General features: G+C 47.5%; 1 protein-coding gene across 5 annotated transcripts in view; it reads right to left on the bottom strand.

Annotated features, from left to right (window-relative positions):
* Slit1 (slit guidance ligand 1) overlaps nt 1-24,326 on the bottom strand; it is a 160,683-nt gene that overhangs the window by 6,574 nt on the left and 129,783 nt on the right. For all 5 annotated transcript variants that reach the window (XM_013143556.3, XM_063245131.1, XM_003479561.5 and 2 more), the window contains 11 exons: nt 24,151-24,283; nt 23,474-23,542; nt 21,714-21,785; nt 19,301-19,372; nt 18,401-18,472; nt 10,165-10,328; nt 8,252-8,376; nt 7,861-7,958; nt 4,737-4,876; nt 4,514-4,607; nt 3,379-3,516 (listed from right to left, as the gene is read on the bottom strand). In XM_013143556.3, the coding sequence (XP_012999010.1) occupies nt 3,379-3,516; nt 4,514-4,607; nt 4,737-4,876; nt 7,861-7,958; nt 8,252-8,376; nt 10,165-10,328; nt 18,401-18,472; nt 19,301-19,372; nt 21,714-21,785; nt 23,474-23,542; nt 24,151-24,283 (1,177 nt within the window). The remainder of the gene's footprint in view (nt 1-3,378; nt 3,517-4,513; nt 4,608-4,736; nt 4,877-7,860; nt 7,959-8,251; nt 8,377-10,164; nt 10,329-18,400; nt 18,473-19,300; nt 19,373-21,713; nt 21,786-23,473; nt 23,543-24,150; nt 24,284-24,326) is intronic.

Here is a 24,326-nt window from a genome sequence, read left to right as displayed (position 1 = left end):
TCTTCACAAACTTCCAAAAAGAAAAGGAAGGGACACTTCCTCACTCACTGCACGGAGGCTAGCATCACCTTAATACCAAACCAAAGATATCAAAAAACTACAGAATAATATCTTGAATGAACATAAGGCATGGTAGCATACACTTACAATTCCAGCACCCTGAGTGGCTGAGTGAAGAGATCACAAGTTCAACCCAAGCCTGAGCAACTTAGTGACTTATGGAAACCCTGTCCCAAAGTTTTAAAAAAGGGCTGGATATATCTCACTATGAAAGTCCTGGGTTCAATCCTTGACCAGGGTTGGGTTAGTAATCCTAGAGTAATCCTCAAGAAATCCTAGAAAATCAAATCCAGCATAAAAAGTAGTGTACTATGACCATCTGGAAATTATTCCACATGCATAGCTGGTTTAAAATCTGAAATTACTTAATGTAAAACATATCTACAGAATAAAAAAGTCACACAGATGCAAATAATTTGAGAAATTTCATAAATCCCTTTATGATTAAAAAACCCCTTGATAAATTAGGAATAGAAGTAAACTCCAGCCAGGCACAGTGATACACACCGATAATCCCAGCACTCAGGAGACTCAGGCATAATGGTTATAAGTTTGAGGTTTAGCCTGGGCTACATGGAGTTCAAGACTGGCCTGAACTACAGAGTGAAACCCTGTCTCAAGAAGAAAGGAAGAAGTGAACTCCACTGACCTAATAAAAACACACAACTAACATCATACTTAATGGAGAAAGGCTGAATGTTTTCCCCCTAAGATTAGGAGCAAAACAAGGGTATCTGCTCTCATTACTACTAGGAAATAAACTGCAAAGCAATTAGGCAAGAAAAGGAAATAAATTACTCAAATTGGAAAAGAAGCAAAGCTATTTCTATTTGTAGATAACATGATCCCATACAAGAAAATCCTAGGAAATTCACATAACACTCTCGGAACTATATAAAGGATTTAGCAAAGATACAAATTAATGCACAAAAATAAAGCAAACTGAAATTAAGAAACTAGTTCTATTTACAGTTGGGTTAAACAGAATAAGACTCCCAGGAATAAAATTTTAAAATAAGTGTAAAACATATATTTTGAAGACTAAAAATCCATGATTAAAAGAATTTAAAGACTACCTAAATGGAAAGGTACCCTATGTTCATGAATTAGACAAGTTAATATTGTTAAGATATTACTCCCTTAACTAAGCTACTGATTTAACATAATTCCTGTCAAAATCCCAATTGATTTCTTTGCAAAAAGTAACAGTCTGATGCTAAAATTCATGTGGAAATTCAGGGAACTCAGAATAGCCAAAACAATCTGGAAAAAGAAGAACAAAGTGGGAATACTCACATTTTCCAGTTTCAAAAGTTACTACAAAACAACAGCAATCAAGACAGTGTGAGCCAGGCATGGTAGCACATGCCTGTAATCCTAGGACTGGGGAGGCTGAGGCAGCAAGACCCCTGTGAGTTCGAGGCCAGTCTGAGATACAAAGTACGTTGAAGGCTAACCTGAACTACATAGCAAGACCATGTCTCAGACGAAAAACAAAACAAAACAGTGTGGTGCTGGCATAAGGACAACTATTTAGACCAATGGCATATAACTTAGGAACCCAAAACTATTCTCAATATTTATGATCAATCAATAACAAGAAAGCCAAGACAAACGGATAAAAAAACCCATCTGTTCACCAAACAGGATGTCAAGGTATTGACGTACAAGAGAATAAAGCTGGACAGCTATTGCAAACCCATATTCAAAAATTCACCCAAAAATGGACCAAAAGGACTTTATGTGAACTAAGTATGTGAGCTAAAACTGTGAAACTCTTAGAAGACAACATAGATATAAATTATGACTTTAGATTAAGCATTTCTTAAAGATAATAATTAATATGGCACAGACAAGAAAAAAAACACAACCTAGATGACAAACTAGAAGTCACCAGAAGTGAAAATTTTGTGCATCAAAGGATATTATCAAGAAAAGACAACCCACAGAATAGAAGAAAGCATTTTCAAATATTATATGAAGGGACTTAATACTGATAAAGAACTTGCCTAAGTATATAAAGAGATTTTATACTCAAATGATAAAAAGATAAACACCTCAATTAAGAAATAGGCAAAGGAGTTGGTGAGACATTTCTCCCATACATATATATACATGGCTAACAAGTGTGTACAAAGATGTAAACTTCCTTAGCCACCAAGGAAATGAGAGTCATAAATGCAATGTGATACCACTTTACAGTCATTAGGTCGGCTAGAAACAAAATGATAAGCATTGTAGAACAGGGGAAAGGACTGAAGCCATCATTTACTGTTTGCGGGAAGAGACAGCCACTAGGAAGTGGTTTGACAGTTTCCCAAACTGAACTCCCTGTGATGCAGTGAACCCACTCATAGGTACATTTCCAAGAGAACTGACAGTGCAAATCCACACAAACCGCTGTGCGTGAATGTTCATAGGATCAGCATTCATAATAGCAGCAAAGCAGAAACAACCTAAATGTCTACCAACTAAGGAATGGGTAATCAAACCATGGTAGATTTATGCCTTGGAATATTATTCAAGAATGAAGGGCTGATGTGTGCTACAATACAGACAAAGCTTGAAAATACTGCACTAAAGGAAACAGAGCAGCTGCTAAAGCACAATAGACTACATGACTCCATCACATGAAATGTCCAGAACGCGCAAACCTACAGACACGAATATCAGATGTGGAGTTGCTGAAATGGAAGGTAAGCTGGATGTGACAGCTAACAGGCCTGGGCTCTTCCTAGAGTAATGGAAATGTCCTAAATTGATTGTGGTGCTGGGTATGTAATTCTGAGAAAAACACTGAATTTTACACTTCAGGTGAACTGTATGCTATGTGAATGACAGCTCACATCAATAAAGATGTCTTAAAATGAGGCAGAGAGTGTAGCTCAGTGGTAGAGTGCACATTTAGCATGCACAAGGCCCTGGATTCAATCCCCAACCCTGGGGGATAAAGACAGACAAGCGAAATGTGTAGTGAATGGCCAGGAGGAAGGCAGCTCCTCTAACCTGGCGGGGGAGGCTGTGTTAGAAGGCAGAGAGCCTTTATTGCAGGAGTGGGCTTCAGAGATTCGGCTGGGCAGCTGAGCGATGGGGTGATCCCGTCATCTGTATCCACCACTTACCTCTCCAACAGACAGGTTAGAGACCCCCTTGCCTGGGCTCTGAGTAGTTGCATGATTTTCCCAAGGCTTCCGAGTTGGGATTAAGTACAGGACCACAGTTAAAACTCCAGTATTTAACACCAAAGCTCTGACCCTTTTTTCCCCAAGCCACGGACTCTCCTGCCACCCCTACTGACAGCCAGAGGAGGTGGCTCACCTGTAGCCCTTGGCACAGAGGCAAGTGTAGTTGTTGACTGCGTCCACACACTGGGCCCCATTCTGGCAGCGGTGACCCCTGCAGTCATCTTGGGCCTCACTGCAGTTGTCACCTGTGTACCCAGGTGCACATTCACACCTGGAGGTAGGGAGGGGAGTCAGCATCAGCTGCACATTCAGCCTAGAACTCAGCTAGTAGAGGCCCAAACTGCCATGCATGACTGAAAACCTCGAGTCCCAGGAGTTGCTGGAGACCTCCTAGGAGGTCACACAGATCTGTGGGTACCAAGAGTCTTTTTCAGTGTGAGGAGAGAACTTGTGTGAGCTGGGGGGTCTGGGCTGGAAGAAGATGGATGTCACTAGCAGGAGGGGAAGGGACTCATGGTGAAAGTGGTTTCACCACAAAGAGCACATCCAAGGCCACCCGTCAGCCCCTTCCTAGTTTGCATCACTGCTTAGCGATTCTCTGTGTTCTCCTGGGACCTCCAGCACAGGGCCCTGAGTCCCACAGGCTGAGTGTCCCTCTTCCTGCAGTCTCTCCCATTCTGCTGGGTCCAATCTTCACTCTTCAGGAGGGTGCCCCTCTATAAGCAGACAAGGTCACATCTCTGCGGCAAAATCTACACATATCTTCCTTCTATGGGATTATGGGATGAACAGTGCGTGTATGTGACCTTGTATAGTATACATCGACCCTTTATACCAGACAAGGTCAGGTCAAATTTTGTCCTCAGAGGAGTTCTTTTTGGATTTTTAGAGCTCTGTGGATTTATAAGCAAGGATGAGAGGCTATAAATCTAGGAAGAGCTATGGATGGGTCACTGAGATGCCATACATGAGGCTCAGTGCTTTCCATGTACTCTCACCTAACCTGTCCAGCTGCCCCTGGAGAAAGCTACTGCCATGCTCAGTTTAGGCTGCGCACACAGGCTCGGTGCACCAAGCAACAGCGCCCAGGTCATGCTGCAAGCCCAGGTCTGTCTGGCCACAAAACTGTGCCCATCAGCACCCCAGCACTGCCCCTTGGGAGCTTAACAATGAAGTCCAACCCCCAACCCCACCTCCCACCCAACAGGAGGAACAGAATGGCAGGAGGCGGAGCCCTCACCAGGACCACTAGCCCTGGTGGCACTGACCTGGGTCCATCTGGGGTGCCCACACACTGGGCCTTATGCTGACATGGGTTCAGATCTGGAGAGCAAAAGTCCACTAGCTGCTCACAGGCCCTTCCTGGGGGAATAAGGAGTGAGTGGCAGGAGGGGAGCCAGGCCCAGAAAGCTGCCTACTGTTACTGAAGAGGCCCCAGCCCTCCTTTCCTTAGCACAAAACTCCAGTGTGCTCCTGCCCTGCCACACTCACCCACAAACTGTGGGGGGCACTGGCAGGTGTAGTTGCCTACACCATCCACACAAATGCCCCCATTGGCACAGGCATGCTCCGCACAGTCATCCACGTTCACCCCACAGGTTGGTCCTTCGAAGCCAATGGGACAGGAACACCTGTGGGGACAGGAAAGGATGGAGAGCCTGCCTTCTAGGGTGGAAGCCTGAGGTCACAGATCAGGCTCATCACTGCACAGAGTTATGGCTTCTGCTCTAGCCAATCTTTGATAGGGCCCATGGGTGTCAAAGGAGCAGAAGCCCAGAGCAGCCCACTTGGGACTCACTCACAGTCTGGTGAGGGAGACAGAGGAGATGAGGAAGAAAAGTGACAGGTATCAATGGCAGAAGCACAGAAGCCAAGGTGTGGGCACAAAGAGGCAGGGGACAGCCCTCTCCTCCTGGACAGGGAGTGGGGGTGGGGCAGGCTTCCAGGAAGGGACCATACATTGACCTAACCAAGGACCCTAATAGGGAACTCGGGAAGGGAAGGGAAGGGAAGGGAAGGGGAGGGAAGGGAAGGGGAGGGGTGGGGAGGGCAGGGGAGGGGTGGGGAGGGAAGGGAGCAGAGATGGAGAGATGTGTGAAAGCCAAAGTGAGAGTCTCATCCTCTGGGAAGGACCTGCTCAGCCACACAGTTCAGAACTTCAGAAGCATAAACCTTAGGAACATGGTCAGGACGGCTGGGGTGAACAGAAGCCAGGCTGTGAGTGGTCCTAGATATCAGTGATCTTCAAAGCAAGGCACGCCTTTCCCTGGACACCCAAGGTTGGCCAGGGAATGTGATGGGCGGAGAGAGGCTAGAAAAATTCACATCCAGCTCTTCAAATATCCAAAAATGCTCCTCTGTACACTAACGTGCCCAGGATTCTGTAGAGGCACACTGCTCTCAGGTCACACCCAAGGTGGAACATTGCTCCCAGGTATCAGATTCTGCAGCAGCTAGGGTCATGGTGAGTGGACAGGAACTGCAGAAATGCATGAGGCAAGGGCTTTCCTTAAAAGTTCCTAAAGGGAAAGTAAAAATACTTTTGATGGCCAGGGATATAGCCCAGCGGTGCAAGTGCCTGCCTGGTAAGCACTAAGTCCTGAGTTCGATTCCTAGTACCAAAATAAATAAATAAAATACTTTTGATGACCAGTTATTCTACAGTTTTAGGCACACAACCTGGGAAGGGATTCAAAGAATTGAGAGACACAGCTATAATGAAACTCCTTCTAATCTGATCAGTATATTTGTATGAACAAATCTTTTCCAGCATTTATATCTATAAAAACAAAACAGACTACGAACACAGTAACTGCTGAGCCCTTCCCATCCCATCCCGAGGACACATAAGCCAACTGAGACATGACAGCACCTGTCTGCTCTGTTAAGGGTTACCATCTAAAAACATTTTCTTTTTATGCTTCATAACTATCAGTCAGATTTTACAGTAATTATGTGATTTTGCATGGCTGTATATTATTGGTTAAGTAAAATGATAACAAAAAGTCACTTCTAACTGGAGGCTTTTGATGACACAAAATATGAAAAGAGACTTTAATATTAACTCTTGTATCCAGACCTATGGCAGAGAAGCCGACAAGTGATCCTAACAAAAAATCCTATTACATTCGACCTGACTGTAAGAAGGTGGGGAACCAATAGAGATACCAGCTCCAGAGGAAAGGAGAACAGGGAGGCCAGGCATGTGGTGGGGTGGGGAAGGGGTGGGGTGCACCTATCATTCCAGGTTTGAGGCAAGGGGATCTTGAGACGCAAGTCAGCCTGGGCAACCTAGTAAGATGGTGTCTCACACTCCTTCCCTCAAAAAAAAAAAAATTCACATAGACTATCTTAGCCAGCAAGCTAAGAAGGTAGGTGGGGAGTATTATTTATCAGTTTACATTTTCTCTGGGGGACTCTAAGACATGTTGCAGGTCATGTTTTGAAGTTTAACAGCAGAATGATCTTCAGTTGGGGTCACTGGGGTGACAAGGTCACTTTGCATTGAAGAAATCCCTCTGGCAGGAGCCAGAGGCAGGAGCCAGGAAGTGGGAACAGGTTAAAAGGTGAGCCTCAGGTTGAGGGGTTACCTGAGAAGTCCCTACCTGGAGGGCCACCCTGCTGGGATAAACTCGGGCCAGGCTATAGGGGTTCTAATGACTGGACCGCATGGGTGGCTTTGCCTGCCGGGATGGGTCTAGGAAAGGGAGGGCAGCTTTGCTGGAGCTGGAGCCCAGAGTCCGAGGAGCTGCCCCTGTCATAAGGATACGTTTCCCAGTGACCGTAGGAGGAGAGGCCGCTTAGCATTTTATTTTTCTCATCTGGCAAATGTGGTTTGGCCAGTTCTGCTGGTAGACTCAACACTGTCTTCTAAAGAGTCAGTTTGTTCACTGAGCAATTTATTTTCAGCAGCTGCACACTATGTATTTCTCGGAAGAGCTCTAGAAGGGTGGGGGTTGTTGGAGGTGCCCGGGGAAAGGCAGTGGGAGAGGTTGAGATGTAACCTAAGCACCAGAGGGATTTAAGGCATAAGAATGGATTGTGAGGGCTTCAGAGGGAGTGACCAGAGCTTGGCTCCACTTCTGGGCAGGTCTCAGCCACACCATGGTGACCTCAGCTGAGGCTTAGGGTGGTAGCTGGTAGGACCAGGGGCTAGGGGCTGCCTTCAGGCACTGGCACATCCAATGGGCTGTTCGGTAGAGTGGAGGCCCTGGGGTCATTGAAGATTTATCAAAGGCTCCCAATCTGCCCCTGGCACCACCACTGCACATGTTCTTGACCATGGGCTCCCAATGCCCAGAAAGACTTTCTGCACACAGCACCTTGCTGGCACAGGAAGCAGACCCCAATTCCCAGTTCACCCCTATGACCTTGTGCTGTGTGACATGGCTGTCCTTTAGGCTCTCTGCTTTTACCTCATAGGATGAGAAGGAGCTTGGCCCATGTGGTCTCAGTCAGCCCACTGGCCGTGATGTGGAGCATGCGTCTGCTCCCCTTGAGACCATCCCACCTCCTGGAGCACAAGGAGGCCTAGTCATCTCCTGTGGAGAAGGGCACTAGGGCTTGGGTCGTGGGCCGTCAGCACCCCAGGATCCTGCCCCTCCAGGCCACTCACGTGAAGCTGGTATCCTTGCCCTCCTTGGCTTGGCAGGTCCCCCCATTTCCACAAGGGTTGCTGGAACAGCTGTCTAAGGGTACCTCACAGTGTCGGCCCTGGGAGAAGTCAGGAGAGTGTGTCCCCAGAGGCAGCCAGCCCCTCTGCAAACCCACCCACTGCAGCCTCACCCTTCTGCAGCCCCGCCCCCACTAAGAGTTAGTTGTTCATTCATTCATTCATTCACTCACCCACCCATTCATTCATTCATTCATCCATAGGTCACTAATGCCAGGTTCACCCCAGCATCTGCTGTGAGCCAAGCTCAGCCTGGAGAAACCATACAGACGACCTCACCTGGCCTGCTGCACACATGCAGAGCCGCCTCCTTTCAGCCTTAGACTCTGCTCACCTTATAGCCACTGGGGCAAGCACACCTGTACACCACAAGGGGGTCGTTGTGACAGGTGCCCTGATTCTGGCATGGGATGGACAAGCAGGGATCACACTTGGTCTGGACAGCCAGCGTGGGGGGACCTGTGGTGACAGGAATGTTAGTGAAGAGAGATGGACACAGCTTATAGGCTGTCCACAAAGCCCCAAGTCCCTGTGAAGCTCAGCCCTGAAGAGATGGTGGCACTTGACCCTGTCCAAGAAGATTCTGGGTCTTTGGGATTCTGGTTACACTCCTCTCTCACAGTTCACCTTCCTAGCCTCTGGACCCACTTCTAAGCCATGGGCCATGCCAGCCCCAGGCTGGGCTAGAAGGACCAACTGCTGGAATCTGAAAAGTGCTTGGTGAAGAAGGTACTGCGGGCATGTGAGAGTTGGCTTCACATCCTCAGCACAGTGGCACAGTCATCACAGCTGAAGTCAGCTGACATTTCCTCTTCCTCTCATAACCTCCTAACATAGGTTGCCTGCCTGCCACCCACTCACAGGATAAGGGAAGGCAGCCACTAGCAGAAGGGAAGGTTGTTCCTGAGCTTAGCTCTGCAGGGAGGCCATCTGGGGAAGGGCATGTGTCTTAAGTTTGTTCCTCTCCAAGACTAAGGCAGGGGGACTTCCTCCTCCTCCTTCTTTTCCTTTTCCTCCTCCTCCTTCTCCTTCCTATCACATCAGGGCAACAGAAGGCTCCTCTGAAACCCTCCTGGATATGGCTGTAGAAGCAGATGGAGAAGCACTGACCAGGTTAGTGGGCAACACTTGTAAGAGGCATTGGGACCTCACAAGATAGAAAGACCAGGCCAATTATCTTGGGCTTCCCTATAAGACTCCTTCTGGAAGCAATGGCAGAGGCATGAACAGAAATAAGAACCTTTTAAGCAACAACACTAAGCTGGTGAGGGTCTCGGAAGTAGGTGGGTTCTGTTTCTTGACCCAGGTACTGGCTGCACAGTGAGGTCTATAACACACATATAGGAGTGAAAATGCACTGAGCTCTTCACTCATGTATGGGTGTTATATTTCAATGGAAAATTTAAAAACAAAGCCAAACCCCACCAAACCCACCAGCACTAACCCTACCCTGTTCAAAAAATACTGAGCACATGCTAGCATCAACTGACCTGCTTCCAAAAGCCTCACCACAGGCTGGCTCTTTTGAATGGGAACCACTGTGACAGCACCCTGTGCCCAGGGTGGTCCAGCATCTCCTCATTAACCTAAGGCTGTCACTTTCATTTCTGAGGTGGCCTCTGAGCTTGCAGGGAGCAAGGGCCATGGCCCTCCCCTGGGGGATCCCTACACAGAAAGCTGAGTTTGAGACAGCTGCTCAGCACCTGCCTATGTTTAGCAAGGCCTCTGGGACTCAGCCATCAACCAGTCAATGGGTCCCCGGCAAGTGCTTACAGATGCTGGGATGAGGCACCCGGAGCCCTGCCAGAGCAAGCCGCACGCTACGTGCTGGCTCCAATTTCTACAAACATCAAAACAGTGGTTGGTTCACCGGCTCCACAGGGATGGAGAGGGGCGCAGGCCAACTACTGAGCACGAGCCCTACCTAAGGGTGGCTGGGGTGCTTGTGGTCAGAGAGGCTACTGTTTTCATTTTTCTAACATAACTCCAGGGAAGGATGAAGCCCTGACAACCTTAAACTTCTCTGCCTGACTTTTTTGTTTGTTACACGTCAGGACTGCAGGCAGCTAGCTATCTTAACAAGCAGCAAGTGCTCCATGCCTGCCCCAGACTCCACTCTAGCAGTCACCACACAGACTCAGGAGTGTCTGCAAGGCCTTGCCAGGAATAGGTGAGTCCCATGCTTCCTAGCAGCAGGGAGACTCAAATCAGTACATACCACTGCCTTTTTTAGATGCCTGGACTCACCTTGGCATTCAAACTTCTTGGCAGGCGTGGTGAGCAGCAGCTTGCCCTCCATGTCTGGGGGCCCAGCACAGCGGGCAATGCCTGGTTCCTTGTAGCCAGTTTTCACCCAGTTGGATAGCCAACGGAGGTGGCAGTCACAGTATAGAGGATTGGCACCAATAGCCCTGCAGCAGAGAACAGAGACAAGCAGGCATTGCAGCTGCAGGGAGTCTTTTACCCTTTGGGCTCCTAGGGTCCCAGGCACTGCACCAGGAGCTGGCAAAAATCCCCCCTTCTGGGCCCCATCTCATAGGCACTGACTTGTACCAGTACCATTAAAGTTCTTCGTGCATATTATCTTGCTCAGTACTGAGGTACACCCTCCTATCGCTATTTAAATGTGCAGAAACTGAGGTTCACAAACGTGCAGGAAAATGTGCAAGGTTGAGAAATTTGCAAAAGAGTACACAGAGAAAGACCAGCATGGTGTACTGCCAACCTCTGAGCCTTTGTACCAATCCAGTAGGCACGCTCAGCATCCTTCCCTCTGCCCTGTGACAGACAGAGATGGATGAGACGTGGCCTGAAGGAAAGGGAAAGCCACAGATGTTTGGCAAACAGAACAGTCAGTGCCTCATGCTGACGTTCATTAACTCTATTTTGAAAGCATAAGGCAATTCATTAGGTCACCAAAGGATGTGCTGCCACTTTCCACCTGTTTCTGGGCAATACAGAGATGTGGACACTCTGAAAGTGTGGCAGCTCTGAACAGGAATTCCCCAAAATAGCGCAGTTGATAATATGTGACCTTATAAAACGGGCTGAGCTGCACTTGGACTCCAGCCCCACCACAGCTGCTCCCTGCTCGGGTGACCTTGAGCAGCTCACTTAACATCTCCAGGGCTCATTTTATGATTCAATAAAGAGCCTACGATTTAGAGGGGGAAGAAAGACAAGTATATATAACCTACAATAGGCACTGAGGGAATCGCGCAGCTCAGCAAAGAAGACAGTTTTGACCTCGCTGTGTATGCTGTGTATTTAATTCTTTCTGTCTTTATGTGCTGACAGCATCCAACCTGGCTAATGGGATGAGTGGGACAGCCTCTTTACCAGGGCCTCGCAGACATCCAGGAAGTCACTAGTATGTTCAAACACAAAGCCTTTTAAAGTAACAGGAATATAAAAACTGTGGCATATTCAAAATATTTACTTTTACTGGGTTTTTTATATTAATAAAAAAGTATAATGTAATGGGTTATCCCGAAGAAAAATACAGAATTCACAATGCACTACAAGGAGTCTAGTCCGGTGGAGGCACAAGTTAAACGTTTATTAGGAATCCCTGCTGCTTTTAGTCCTATAGCGCATGAGAGAAAATGTCAGAAAGACTGAGCTTGAGGCTGCCATGAACGTAGGGGCCCTTGACGTCTCTTACAATCTTTACAAATCCCCAGTTTGGCACAGGTGTTCCCCCGATAAAAGGCAGCAAACCTGCACCTCACAAGTGTCCCTTCCTGACTCTTAATAATAAAAACTAAGTCCAGAGTGACACAGAAGCTGTTCACACCGGGTATGGTGATGCACACCCAGCATTCCAGCTCCTGGGGGCGGAAGCAAGAGGATCACAAGTTTGAGGTCAGCCTGGGCCTTTTCTCAAAATATATAAATCAGGGATGTAGTCCAATGGCTAGAGTAAAAAAGCTCTTTAAAAACATAAATCCTGAACTGACCCACAGGTGATGATGCAATAGTCCTTTTTCTCTTTTATGTAGACTCTGAGCTACACTTGCATTCGACATTTTAAGCTTTTATCCAACACAGGATCTTTTTAGCTAAGGGCCATAACCAAACATTAAAAAGAAAGAAAGAAAAACAGAAAACTACTGTGGACTCAGTGGGGAGCAGAGAACCACAGGCTCCACAGAGATGAGGTTGGGTGGGGCTGGGGACAGCAGTCCCCCCCCCCCCGGGCAATCCGAAAGTTCTGCTGGTCACACCCCGGCAGAGGTACAAATAGCCCTGTGTTGTTGATCTTAGGTGTAACCTGGACATTGCTGAAATAGTAGCTCTTCAGCCTGTCTGTGCCAAGGCACTGCCACCTGCTAGTAACAGAACCTGACCAGAAGCAGCTTTCTCTCTGCCTGGAGGACAACAAACACTCAAACTCTACAGCTCTGCTCATCCAACTCCTAGGCAATTTATTTGTGTGTGGTGATATCACCCTTTTCTGGGCTGGAAGCAGTAGAAGGGGTTCCTAAAAGGCAGGCCAGACACCAGCAGGTGCCCGTCCGTGTGCTAAGTGAAAGTTTGCCAAAAGGCATGAGAAGGCACTAAACCTCAGGGAGGAAAGTGCAAGAATCATCACCCAAAAATGCAACCAAATTAATCTTAGTGTATTTCCTTCTGATACTGAAAATGTACATATTTATGTGCCAGTGAAATTGCTTATTTTGCATTTTATCAAATCATAAATTAATGTAATAAATCCAATCACTACTTGTTCCTCTGTCATGTGAGTATGCCATAGTTTACTTAAGCATTCCACATTGACTTCTCACACTGCTGTGGACTGACTAGTTGACCTGTAGCACCCAGCTGAACTGAGTCAGCATGGTGCTGGGTGTGGAGGGCCCACCTGAGGGTGGCTGCCAACAACATAAAAGGAGAACTGAACAAGAAGTGGTCCCGCTGGCTTCCTGATAGGAACTAGGCTGTTCTCACTGCAGGAGGAGCTCGGGACTTCCCTGAGCTGAGGATGGCTCCAGTTCATTGTGGAGCGTGCTCGCCCTTCACTGAGCTTCCTGGCTCCAGTGCAGATCCCACACCTGTTGGCACACATCCGTCACCCCACTGGTGCAGACTTTCTAGCTTCCACCCCTAACCTTTGGGCCTTCCCAGTGCAGATCCCTGATACAGACGTGCATGAGACGTTGTTGTGAGGGCTCTTGCCCTCCAGGTGGACTTGTAGGGGGCTCTGCTGTGGGGTGTTAGGCATGATTTCCAGCTCCTGAAACCTGGGCTGGGGACTCAGGCACTGGATCCGGCAGTTAGAAGATGACTGCTTAGGAAGGTTTATCATGGTCTCTTAAACTAGCATATCCCCACACATGGTTGTTTCTCAGAAAGGTCCAAACCTCTTCAGCATGGTGTGTGACATTAGGGACAAAATAATCACACTCAGAAGACCCTGAAGGAGGATCATGGATCATGGAGGGAGGTTTTCAGGGTGCCGAAAGCTCTGCAAGCTGAGATGACTAACCTGACACTGCAACAGACTGGTGTGCCTGCAGCTAGGCTGCACTTTTTTTTTAAGAAATGTAACCTTTCCTTTTTCTTTTGAACTGAGCCAAGATGGAAATTGGAAGGGCTCCCGTCTATGTATGGGGGATCCTACTGTTCCCATTTCATGTGCACTTGCTTTTATCAGCTCACCCAGGAATGGCCTGAGAAGACCCCCAGATATTCCCACCACCAAAAGCAGATGGATGCTTTTTTTTTTTGGTACCAAGGATTGAACTCATGACCTCACACTTATTAGGCAGGCGCTGTGTTGCTGAGCTATACCTCTGGCCCCAAGAAAGCCTTTTAAAGAAACAAAAAAGTAAAAGTTATGTAGAAGTTTGGTGAGAAGCTGCAGACGTTTCTCTCTTTTCTCCCTTCATTTTGTGGGGGGGGTTAATGATCATGACCATGATGTACACATGGGCTGATTTTTATTTTTGCGTAACTGATCAAACCCAACTTGAAATTGTTTTTGTTGAATCACCATATTAAAAACAGAAACCAAGAAAGTTTTCCGTCTTTGTTATGAATGTGCTGTGACTCCTTTTGGCAACTTCTATTAGGGAAATATTCTATGCGAGAGAAGGAAATATGGTATTAAATGTTGTGGAAAATAATAATAATCATGTTAAATATATGCTGCAATAATGTGTTTTCAATCAAACGACTTGGGAGGTGAAAATGTCTTCAAATAGATGGTAAAAAAAATTAGTTTTTCACTGAATAAATGGTATATTTCTATATATATAAAAAATTAAAATAGTTTCCCTTGCAAACCCTGACTACAACATGTACCTAATACTTAACGGATTTGGAAATCTACCTTTCTAGCTTACAGCACGTTAGAGGCAGCAAAATGCAGGATTATGACAATGAATAATGCCACTGGGGAAATTGAGCACAGGACCTAGCACACTGTAGGTATTTGGCAAACAATAGATAGATGGTGCTCTAGTGTGCATCATGAGCAGCCCCAAACCGCATGTGTTAGCGGCTTGGTCCTCAGCCTTTGGCACTACTGGGGAGGTGGTAGAATCCTGAAGAAGTGAGGTCCTTGAAGATGACACTGGAACTTGGGCCTCTTTTCTTCTTCCTGCTTTGCTTTCTACCCACCATGAGATAAGCAACTTCTGACACATGTTTTTTCCATGATGTTCTGTATCATCACAGACACAAAAGCAATGCAGTCAGCTACCATGGACTGAAACCTTCAAAACCGTGAGCTAAAATAAACCTTTCCTCTTTGTAAGTTAATTACCTTAGGTGTTTTGTTAGAGTGATAGAAAGTTGATTTGATGGATGTATGGCTAGACTAAATTGTTCATCTTTCATAGATGAGATAAGTGAAAAGTAAACATAAACATAGATAGCAACAAAGATAGATAGATAGATATACAGGGAACTGAAGCCCAGGACAGGGAACAACACTCACAATCCTTACAGAAACCTTACACAATCCTCACAATCCTTAAGAAACCTTAGGAATAACCTTTGTACAGGTGACAGAAGAGTCCTAAAGAGAAGAATAAATTGTCTGAGCTCCCACTGCAAGTTGATTCATAGCCTAGAGTTTGAAGGGTTTAAGTGCAGTTATCCTACTCTCCTCTACACCCTTGTACCGTTCCCCTTACCGCCGGCGGACAGGAGAGGGTCAGTGGGAGTCACAGCAGGAACAGAGCTTCTTAGGATTGTCAGTACTTTGAGCAGCCAGGAACACAGCTGTTGCTTCCTGGCCAGGCCTGACTTGTTACGGAGCCATGGGCACATTCCTCCTGTGGTCTCCATACAGTTTTCTGGTGGCTTCCTTGAAGCCCAAAGTGAATGCAGTGTGTCTGCATCACCTCTTACCATCCCGACTTCTTGCAAGTGCTCAGGAAATCCTGATGGAAAGGCCATAGTTCCTTTGTGCAACAGAGAGAGTACATGTATTCCATCAGCCCTGAGTGTGCGAATGTGCATACCCGAACACAAGCACATGCACACTTTCCAGGTGACTGCCTATTGCCATTTTAAGCCATGATTCACAAGGCAGAATTTATTACAAAGTTGCTTCATTAACAATATAAGGTTTCTTCCACACAGGTGCTGTTTTGCAGAGAAATTGAGCTGAGATGTAATTGTCCTGTTCTGCAATTACTCCTAAAGTGATCTTTACTTATTGGTTTACTTCCTATAAATTAGATCTGGCTTCAGACGTAATATCCTTGTTCTTCTAAAGAGAGATGTAGGCTCAGATTCTTTTTATAGCATCAGCTTTTTTTGTTTGTTTAGAGGATCTTTGGTTGGTTCAATTCCAATTTGAAAATCAAGGCCTTTAAATTTTGAACTACAGACAAGATTAAAAAATATTCAGGTATTATGCAATACTCATGAGGAAGAAGGAGGGGTAGCCAGCTGCACACTCAAACCCCAAGAGGAAGGGACACATGAAGAGGGAATCTGAAGTGGGAAAGGTCCTGGCCTGGCAAGAAAGAACATGAAGCAGGCGGCAGCCAAGGGGCCATGCCCAGCGTTTGCAAAATGGCTGGATGGTCACAGGTAGCAGCAGCTCCTGGGCCTGGCAGAGAGATGGCCCCTGGGGAGCAGCTTCTGCCACTTAGATCCTCAGACTCTAGAGACTAATGTCACCCAAAATGAGTAAAAAGTTACAAAACACAGAAACAGTGTTTGAATTTGAGTCAGCAGGGACAATAAACATTCCCTCCCCTGCTGGCCTCTGTCCAGAGCTCCAGCTGAGCTCACTCTTGCCTCCTCCCATCCCCTCCAGGGCCACCATTGGCTTTCCAGGAGTTTTTGACAACTTCATTCTTCCACAGTTCCCTTCTACTTATAAAATGAATTCCAAGCCTGGCAAACACAGCCCTTCACAATGGGATTCCATTGTCCTGTTCCAGTCTCAGCTGGCCCACCCACGCTCCCTCCAGCCAAACACCCTTTCTCCTGGCTGGGTGACAACATTCCTGAGCATGTCATTTACTTTCTTGCCTTTATGGTTTTGCACTTGCTGTCCCTCGTCTTGGATGCCCTTTCCACCTTCTCTAAGTGGCAAACTCTTGATCTCTCTTCAGTGACAACACAGATGGCTCCTCTTTGTGAAGCTTCTCAGACTTTCCCAGAATTAGAACTGCTTCCCTACAGCACTCAGGAGGCTGAGGCAGGAAGATTGCCATAAGTTTGAGGCCAGCCTGAACCATATAGCAAGACCCTATCAAAAAAACACAAAACCAAAGCAAAACAAAACCAACAACCTGCTTCCTTCAAATTCTCTTGATAGTATTGAGATGGTACAGAGGGCAGAGCACTTGTGTTAGCAAATTGTTCTGCACTTGAATCACTGTTTTCCTAGGACATATTTATTGAGGCAATAGTATAAAGAATAAGTAGTGATCCTGTAATCAGACACACCTAAGTTCAAATCCTATCTGTCATTTCCTGTCTTTAGGATCTGCTTTGCTTTTCAGAACCTAGGACTATAAAATGCAAATAATCACCTTGGACTGTAAAATGCAAATAATACCACCTTGAACTTAGCCATCCCACATCCGTAACAGACATCATTAATCAATCACTGCACTCTTCCCACTGGCTCTAGGCCATCCCTGAAATGTTCAGTGTGGTGCTTCAGGCAGTTCCTGCCCTTTGGGCAGAACCAGCCTGTGATGCAAAACTTACTTCCTATTTTGGTTGTGGAGTAAAGAAGACACCACAGATGGCACACAGAGTACAGTGTTGGACTCAAGCAGATCCTCCAAGAGTGGCACCGCCTTTACTTCCTGCAGTCTAGGATTGTCAGTCACACCACTAGTGTAGCAGGCTTTGCAAGGGTGGGGAATATTACTGTGCTGAAGGTACACATCATTTTAGGGTAATTCTGATTCAAGAGATGAAAATGTGGAAAAGGGAGTCACAGAACTGGGAAAATCTAGTGAGAGTTTAAGTGAGTGAACTGCAGGAAAGATCCTGGGACCCCAAGAGGCTCTGGGGCCTGGGTAAGTCCATCCATTTGAGCTCTGGGTGTGGGCCAGAGAGCCACAGGGCCAGTCCCACCCACGGTCCCAGCTGTGTCCGTGTGGCCACAGTGCATGTACACTGTCTCAGCCAGCAGTGCCAGGAGAGGTGCCGCTCAGGCACACCTCCGCCTCCAGGGGGAGGCTGGTCCTGCCTTGGCCAGCGCTTCTGCATTTCTTCACGACACATATGGTTAAATACATATAAAATTTGTCATTTGCATCACTTTAGGATTCAGTAATGCCACTTACAATCAGTGTTTCCCAAATATTTTGATCACCGCCAATGAAAATTCGCACTCATCAACTCCTCACCCTTCCTGCCTCCCTCCCCTGGCAGCTCCATTCTACCTTTTGTCTTGAACCCAGTTCCTCTGCACTGCCCTACGTCCCTGGCTCTTTCTAAGTTATTTTGAAACAAGTCACTGAGTTGCCCAAGCTGGGCTTGAACTTGTCATCCTCCTGCCTCCGTGCTAGGATTAGTTTTTGAGGAATCAAGGCTGTCACTTTTGGAGAATCTTCATAGTACCATCAGCTAAATGTTTTGGAAGTCATTCTCCCTCAACTGCACCACTTTCGAAGGGAGTAAATTCCTGGAGCTTAACTTCCATGGTCCAAAGTTAGAAACATGGTTTTGGTGAAGTGCTTAAAATCATGGACACTAGGTCAGAACTCTACCACACACTGGCTGTGCAACCTCCCGCCTATTTCGACAGGTTAAAAAGGAGGGTGACAGCACTTTCATTGTAGGGTCACAGTGAGGAACACGCTAGTTGACACAGAAGGTCATAGTGACCTTGAACAGGGCTTGTTCTGCCTCACCATGGCTGGTGAGCCACCGAGTGTGTGAGAGGCTGAGAGAGTGCTCAGAGGAAGTTCTGCAGTTGAAGGAGCTGGGGTCTCCCTCAGAATCCAAGCTCTGTTTGAATCCAGAGAGGTCCAGAGACTTGGGCTGCAGTACTCACAGGTGAGACAGCGAGGTCACATCTGCGAAGATGCCCTCTTGGAGGGTGGAGACATCATTACCATGGAGGGACCTGAGGAGAGAAGAGGCTGCCAGTGCTGCGTCCAGAGACAAGGGCAGAGACCCGCTGCAGGGGCAGGCCCAGCACTTTGTGCAGGGAAGGAGCTTCCCCACGTACGCTTCCCATCACTTGGTCAGTGCTGTGGCCCTTTACAGAGGATGCCCTGCTGGCCCCAGGAAAAGAAAGAGCCCTTTCAGGCTCCGGCAGACCACTCTGTCCCAGTGCTTTGGGAGGACCCTGGTTTTGCTGTCAGAACTAACTCATGCACCTAGTTATCATCTTCAACAGGTGAGTGTGAGGCCGAGCAGGCTCCTTGGGAAAGAAGCTGATGGCCTGACAGAGGCAAAATAAGAGGGGTAAAAGAAAGCTTTGGTCACAAGACAAAAAGCTCTCAATGTGAATTTGCAGACAGATGCATAGATCTATATATATATATTTTTTTTTTGGTCTTTTTTTCCTTTTTATCAGTACCGAGGATTGAACTCACGACTGCCTGCTTGCAAGGCAGGCACTTATGCCGCTGAGCTAAATCCCCAGCCCCCATGCATAGATCTCTTGCAAACAAACATCTCAATCTGAGCAGGAGCCCCTCATGCATGTAGGCACTCTTCCCCGACATAACTATGAACTTAGGTTGAGGTACACAGCACCCCCTTCCTGGATCATCTCCCATGCCTGACTTGGCTTCTGTAAGAGGCTTGAGCCCTTCTGGATTCTTGCCCCTGGTCGTAGCATTGGCCCTGCTGAGACCCCACAAGGGGGCTCTTTCCACCATCAGGTGGGGGGCAGGGCCCTCTGTGGGGCAGGCTTCTGGAAGGGGTGAACTATGAGGAGACTTACAGCAGGCGCAGCGAGTGGAGCCCCTGGAAGGCCAGAGGAGGGATGCACTGGAGCGCGTTGTAGCTGAGGATCCTATGGGGAGGAAGGAGGAGAAAAGCTTTTCCAAAAGAAAGGTATGGGACCTACTCCCAACATCACAGATAAGAAACTCAGGCTCCGAGTGGTGCAGGACACCCCACAGGCGTAATATTAACCTTTTAAGGGAATTTTCACTAAGATTCTGTAAAGCCCACACACTAAACCACTATCCCTAAATGCTTCCAAATGAATGAATTCATTTAAGGGAGAAAGGCAGGTTAGTAAGGAAGATGACACCTGTAATGGCCCCACAGCGGGACCAGCTCTCAAGCTCACTGCCTAAGGATCAGACAAGCTGTGGCATATCTACATAAGGGAATATTACTTAGTGCTAAAAAGGAACGAACTACCAACATGTACAATACCATGCATGAATCTAGGAATCCTATTTGACTATGGTGCTGGTCTCCTGGGTGTGCACGTGTGTCAAACTTAATAAATTCTACACTCTAATATGGCTAGTTTGTTGTGTATGAACTGTATCTCAGTAAAGCTAGTTTTATTTTTTTGGTACTAGGAATTGAACCCATGACCTCGCGCTTGCCAGACAGGAACTTATGCCACTGAGCTAAATCCCTGGCCCAATTTTTAAAAAAATAAGAAATGAGCCAGTCATGCTGGCACACACCTATAATCCCAGCACTTTGGAGTCTGAGGCAGGAAGATCACCAGCGTTTGAGACAAGCCTGGGCTACATAGTAAGTCAAGCCTGCATTACCTAGTGAGATCCTCTATCAAAAAAAAAAAAAAAAAAAAAAGGAGAGAGAGAGAGACAGGGACAGACAGAGAGACAGAGAGAAAGAGAGATCCTGTCCATACTACAGCTTTCTCCCTGTGGCTTCTAGGATCCCTTGGGCCAGGATTATTCAACCTCAGCATACTGATAATTCTTGGTCCTGGGGATTGCCCTGGGCCTTGAGGGATGTGTGGAAACCTCCATAGCCTTCACCCATTCAGTGCCACCAGCATCTTCCCTCTGAGATGTGATGGCCATAAATGTTTTCAGATGTTGCTGAATGTCCCTGGAGGGCAGGATCCGTGGGTTAGGAAACAGGAACACAGTCCTAGACCCAGGTAGCTTCACACTGAAGTCCAGAAGGCCCTTCTAGGCTAAATGTCATAATCAACAATCAAGTCACAGGGTTTCACACAGACAGGGAAATGGGGACAGATCTAGGGGCAGATAAATTTGAGCATGGAACCCAGACAGGTCCTTCCTGGCCTCAAATCCAGTGTGCTTCTGGGCCTGGCAGGTTCAGGACTCCTTTTTCCTGGGACTTAGTACTACTGTTTGACCTCAATAAACCCTTGGGAAAGCCCATGGGTTCCTGGTCTGAGACGGGCCTCATGAGGTGTAGTGAACGGAAGGAGACACGCTCCTCAGTACAGGCAAAGCTAAGGGAGGTTTCTTGATGCCTGCTGACCAATTGTCTGGAATGTAATTACAGCCAGCATGAAAATTCCTTAGGATTTAGGCATAAATATGTTCAAAGGGTCTCTGCTCAAAACAGTCTGAACTGGGGTAACTCCAGTACCCATGAATAATTAAATGATGAGGAATGTATGGCACATTTCTGTGAAGGAACACTGTGCTGTAATGCAAATGAATCGACCACAATTACACATAACAGGAATGGGCATCACAGACATAATAACGTTAAGCAAAAGAAGTCAGACAGAAATGAATGAACCCTGCATGATTCAATTTATATGAGGTTAAAAATGGGCAAAATTAAACCATGTTGTTTAGAAATACGTATGTAGCTATGCATGGTGGCACAAGCCTGTAACCCCAACCCTCAGGAGACCGAGGCAGGAGGATCGCCATGAGTTCAAGGGCAGTCTGGGCTGCATAGTGAGTTCAGAGCCAGTCTGCACCACAAAGCAAGACTCTGCCTCAAAAACCAATAACAACAAAAACAACCGAACAACAACAGCGAGAAGAAGTACATATGTAGATGCCAACATTGTAAGAAAATTAAAGTAAGAAACAACTATCACCAAGTCAGGATAAAAGCTGGCTTGAGGTGGGCAGGGGAGAAGGTCAGGAAGGAGCGGGGGCCTGTGTGGCGCTCAGTCACTTCTTATTAGGTGTCTACACCTGAGCTGCCGTTACGATTCTCGTTATAGGGTGCGTTTACATTTGGTGTATTTTTGCATGTCTGTGTTGTATTTTACCATGGAAGATGTGTATCCACATGATCTTAGCCAGAAGGCCGAGAAGCAATGGAAGGTGTTTTAGTTTTCAGGACCTCAGCTACCTCTGCACGGGGTCACTATGAGTAACTGGGGAGCACTGCCTGTGTACCCCAACCTCAGCCTTGCTGGTACTCACAGCGTGGTCAGCTGGCTCATGTTGGTGAAGGAGGAGTTGCTTAATGAACTGATCTTGTTGTTACTGAGGTCCCTGGAAAAAGCAAGAACATCATTGGAAACAACTCAACTCTGGCTCACTTCATGGGCTCCTTCCCTCCCTATCTGCCTCCCTCTTCAGCTGGGGCCAGGGCCCCCTCCTCTGAAGGGGTGGGGTAGCTTCTGGGCTCCTATGTGTCCCTGAGGCTGCTGCCCCTCTTTGAACCCCTTGCTTCTGCAGTGAAGCTTCTCCTGCCCCTTTCCGCCAGGGAAATGCTCCCACCAAGGGCACTGGGCACCCCACCTGCATGTCTGATGCTCATTCTCTGGCCAGCAATCTACACAGGTAGCGCTCTAGGGAGAGTGACCCATTTACAAACAAAGCCCCAGAGTCTCACAAGGATTAACTCACCCAGGACACCAGCTGGCCAAGGCAGAGCCAGGCTCCACCTCGGGTACAGGCGGCCTCCTCTGTGGCCCTGCATTCTTGGTCCCTGGTAACCAGCAGCCCTCAGGATGCTAAGGCCCCACCCTGGTTCTCCTTTAGTCCTTGCTGAGGTTGCCACCCTATGGCCTCACCTCTCTCCAGAACTCTCCACCTGACCTCCACAGGACCTCAGGCTGGGTGAAGCTTGGCTTCTTCCTCCCTCAGTCTGGGATTACAACACCTCCCACGTCTCAGGCTCCTCTAATCTCACTGGCTTGTGTCTTGGTCATCTTCCACACCTTCCCCTCTTCCCAGGTTTCTGCTTATGTCAAGCCAGCACAACCTCTCTCCTGGTTTCCACTGTGGTTTCTTCATCTTCCCAGGACAAATATAATGTGGATCCTTCCTTACTAAAATCCCGCTCCCTTCCGTCTGAAGTGGGAATTCTAGCCCCAGACCCTGCTAGGTGTTCCTGGTCTGTCCTTCCGACTAATTTACCACTCTTCCTGAGCCGTTCTGAAAATTCCACAGGCGTGTGCCCTTGGATACCTTGTTCTTTGTACTCACTGACTTGTTTTCCTAAACGTTTGCCTTAAAGTCCCCATCCTTGGTCCATCACATCCTCCTTCTTCTGGTACCTTCCTTTAACTAACCTGATTTGAAATCTTCTCTTGTTTTATTCTATTTTATTTTTTGGTACTGGGAGTAAACTTAGGACCTTGTGCTTGCCAGGCAGGTGCTGTACACGGAGCTGTATCCCCAGCCCCGTACCCTTGTTAAACAGACACAGTTAAATACTTCACTGAACATTCACCACACTGTGATCCTTCCCCATGACGGGGACAAGGACAATGTCAGTCCTGGAGAGGCAGCATCACAGTAAGAGTCAGCCTGTCAGGAGTGCTCTGTCCCCTCAAAGGGTGCTGAGAGCCACACAGAGGCGGAACTGCCTTGGGTTAGGCCATAGGAAGCCTGGGAGCCCACAGTATTCAGTCTCTTTCTCTGGCACTCTGCCCTGATTCCTATCTTGCGAGAATTGCTTGGATTAACAATAATTTTATCGCGCCCTAGAGAGACTATGTGGGCAGAAGCAAAGGCGTCTCTCCTAACAGGGCAAGAAAAGTGCGATTGCAAAGCATGGCCACTAGGTGGCAAAACAGCTCTAGGCAATGTGTCCTGCAGGGAAGTGAGGATTCACAAAAGAGGATCTGCCCAGAAGCAGGGTTTGTAGGGAATTCAGCCATGATGGTCAAATGACAACGACCCTCCGACCCTCTGAGGCAGGCCTGAGATCTTCATGTGGCCTGAATACTCACACAAGTTGCAAGTACTTATAGGTGGACAGTTGACCTGGAACCAGCGTGAACTGGTTGCCATCCAAGTAGCTGCAGAGAGAACACAGCAGGGTGAGCAGTCTGGCCCTGTTTGTCACGTGCACTTACATCCACACCCCACCTGTGCTCAGATCCCAGATCCAAACCAAGTTTTAAACACTCAGTGCTCTTTGACTAGACGTTTCCCTGAAGGATGTTCACTGTGGTGTTACTCATACAGTAAAAATGGAAACAGCTTAGATATCCAGTAAAAGAAGATTTACCATCTGGAGCATAGTCAACTTGTGTGAAGAACATCGTGTCACTAGCTAACAAAAGATCGCCTTTGCAAGCATCTTCAAAACGGTGGGGATGCTCACGAGACAACATCAAGTGGGAAAGGTAAAGTTCTTTATTTTCTACACAGAGCTTAGTTAAAGGGATGGAGCTCTTGCTGTGGGATGTGCACCATCAGGTGACTGCAGAGGGGCCTCCAAGAGAGGGTCAAAGCTTTCTCTGAACCAGCCCTGTCTGTAGTTCCCTAACCCTCCTCCAGCCAGTCCTTCCCAGCTCTCAGGCACCTTCTGCTGCTGCTGGGCCCCTGCCCCTCAGGAAATGCCTCTCTCCCTGTCCCACAGGCCCCCCAGAGGAGTGGACGGTGCAAGGTCTGGGGTACTTACAGCTCTGTCACATTCTTGGGGATGCCTTTTGGCAGAGCCCGCAGGTGCTTGTTGCTGCATCGGACCACGGTGTCCAGGCAGGCACACATCTGGGGACACTGTGGGTGGGGCAGGCAGCCTCCCTCCTCCTGGCCTAGGGAGGAAGGCAGGAAGTCCCATCAGCCAGAGGGGTGGGC

Source organism: Cavia porcellus, unplaced genomic scaffold (genome assembly GCF_034190915.1).
Source record: "Cavia porcellus strain 051 isolate PalLab524CR breed Dunkin Hartley unplaced genomic scaffold, mCavPor4.1 scaffold_2, whole genome shotgun sequence".
Taxonomy (NCBI): domain Eukaryota; kingdom Metazoa; phylum Chordata; class Mammalia; order Rodentia; family Caviidae; genus Cavia; species Cavia porcellus.
This window is presented reverse-complemented; position numbering and strand designations above follow the sequence as displayed.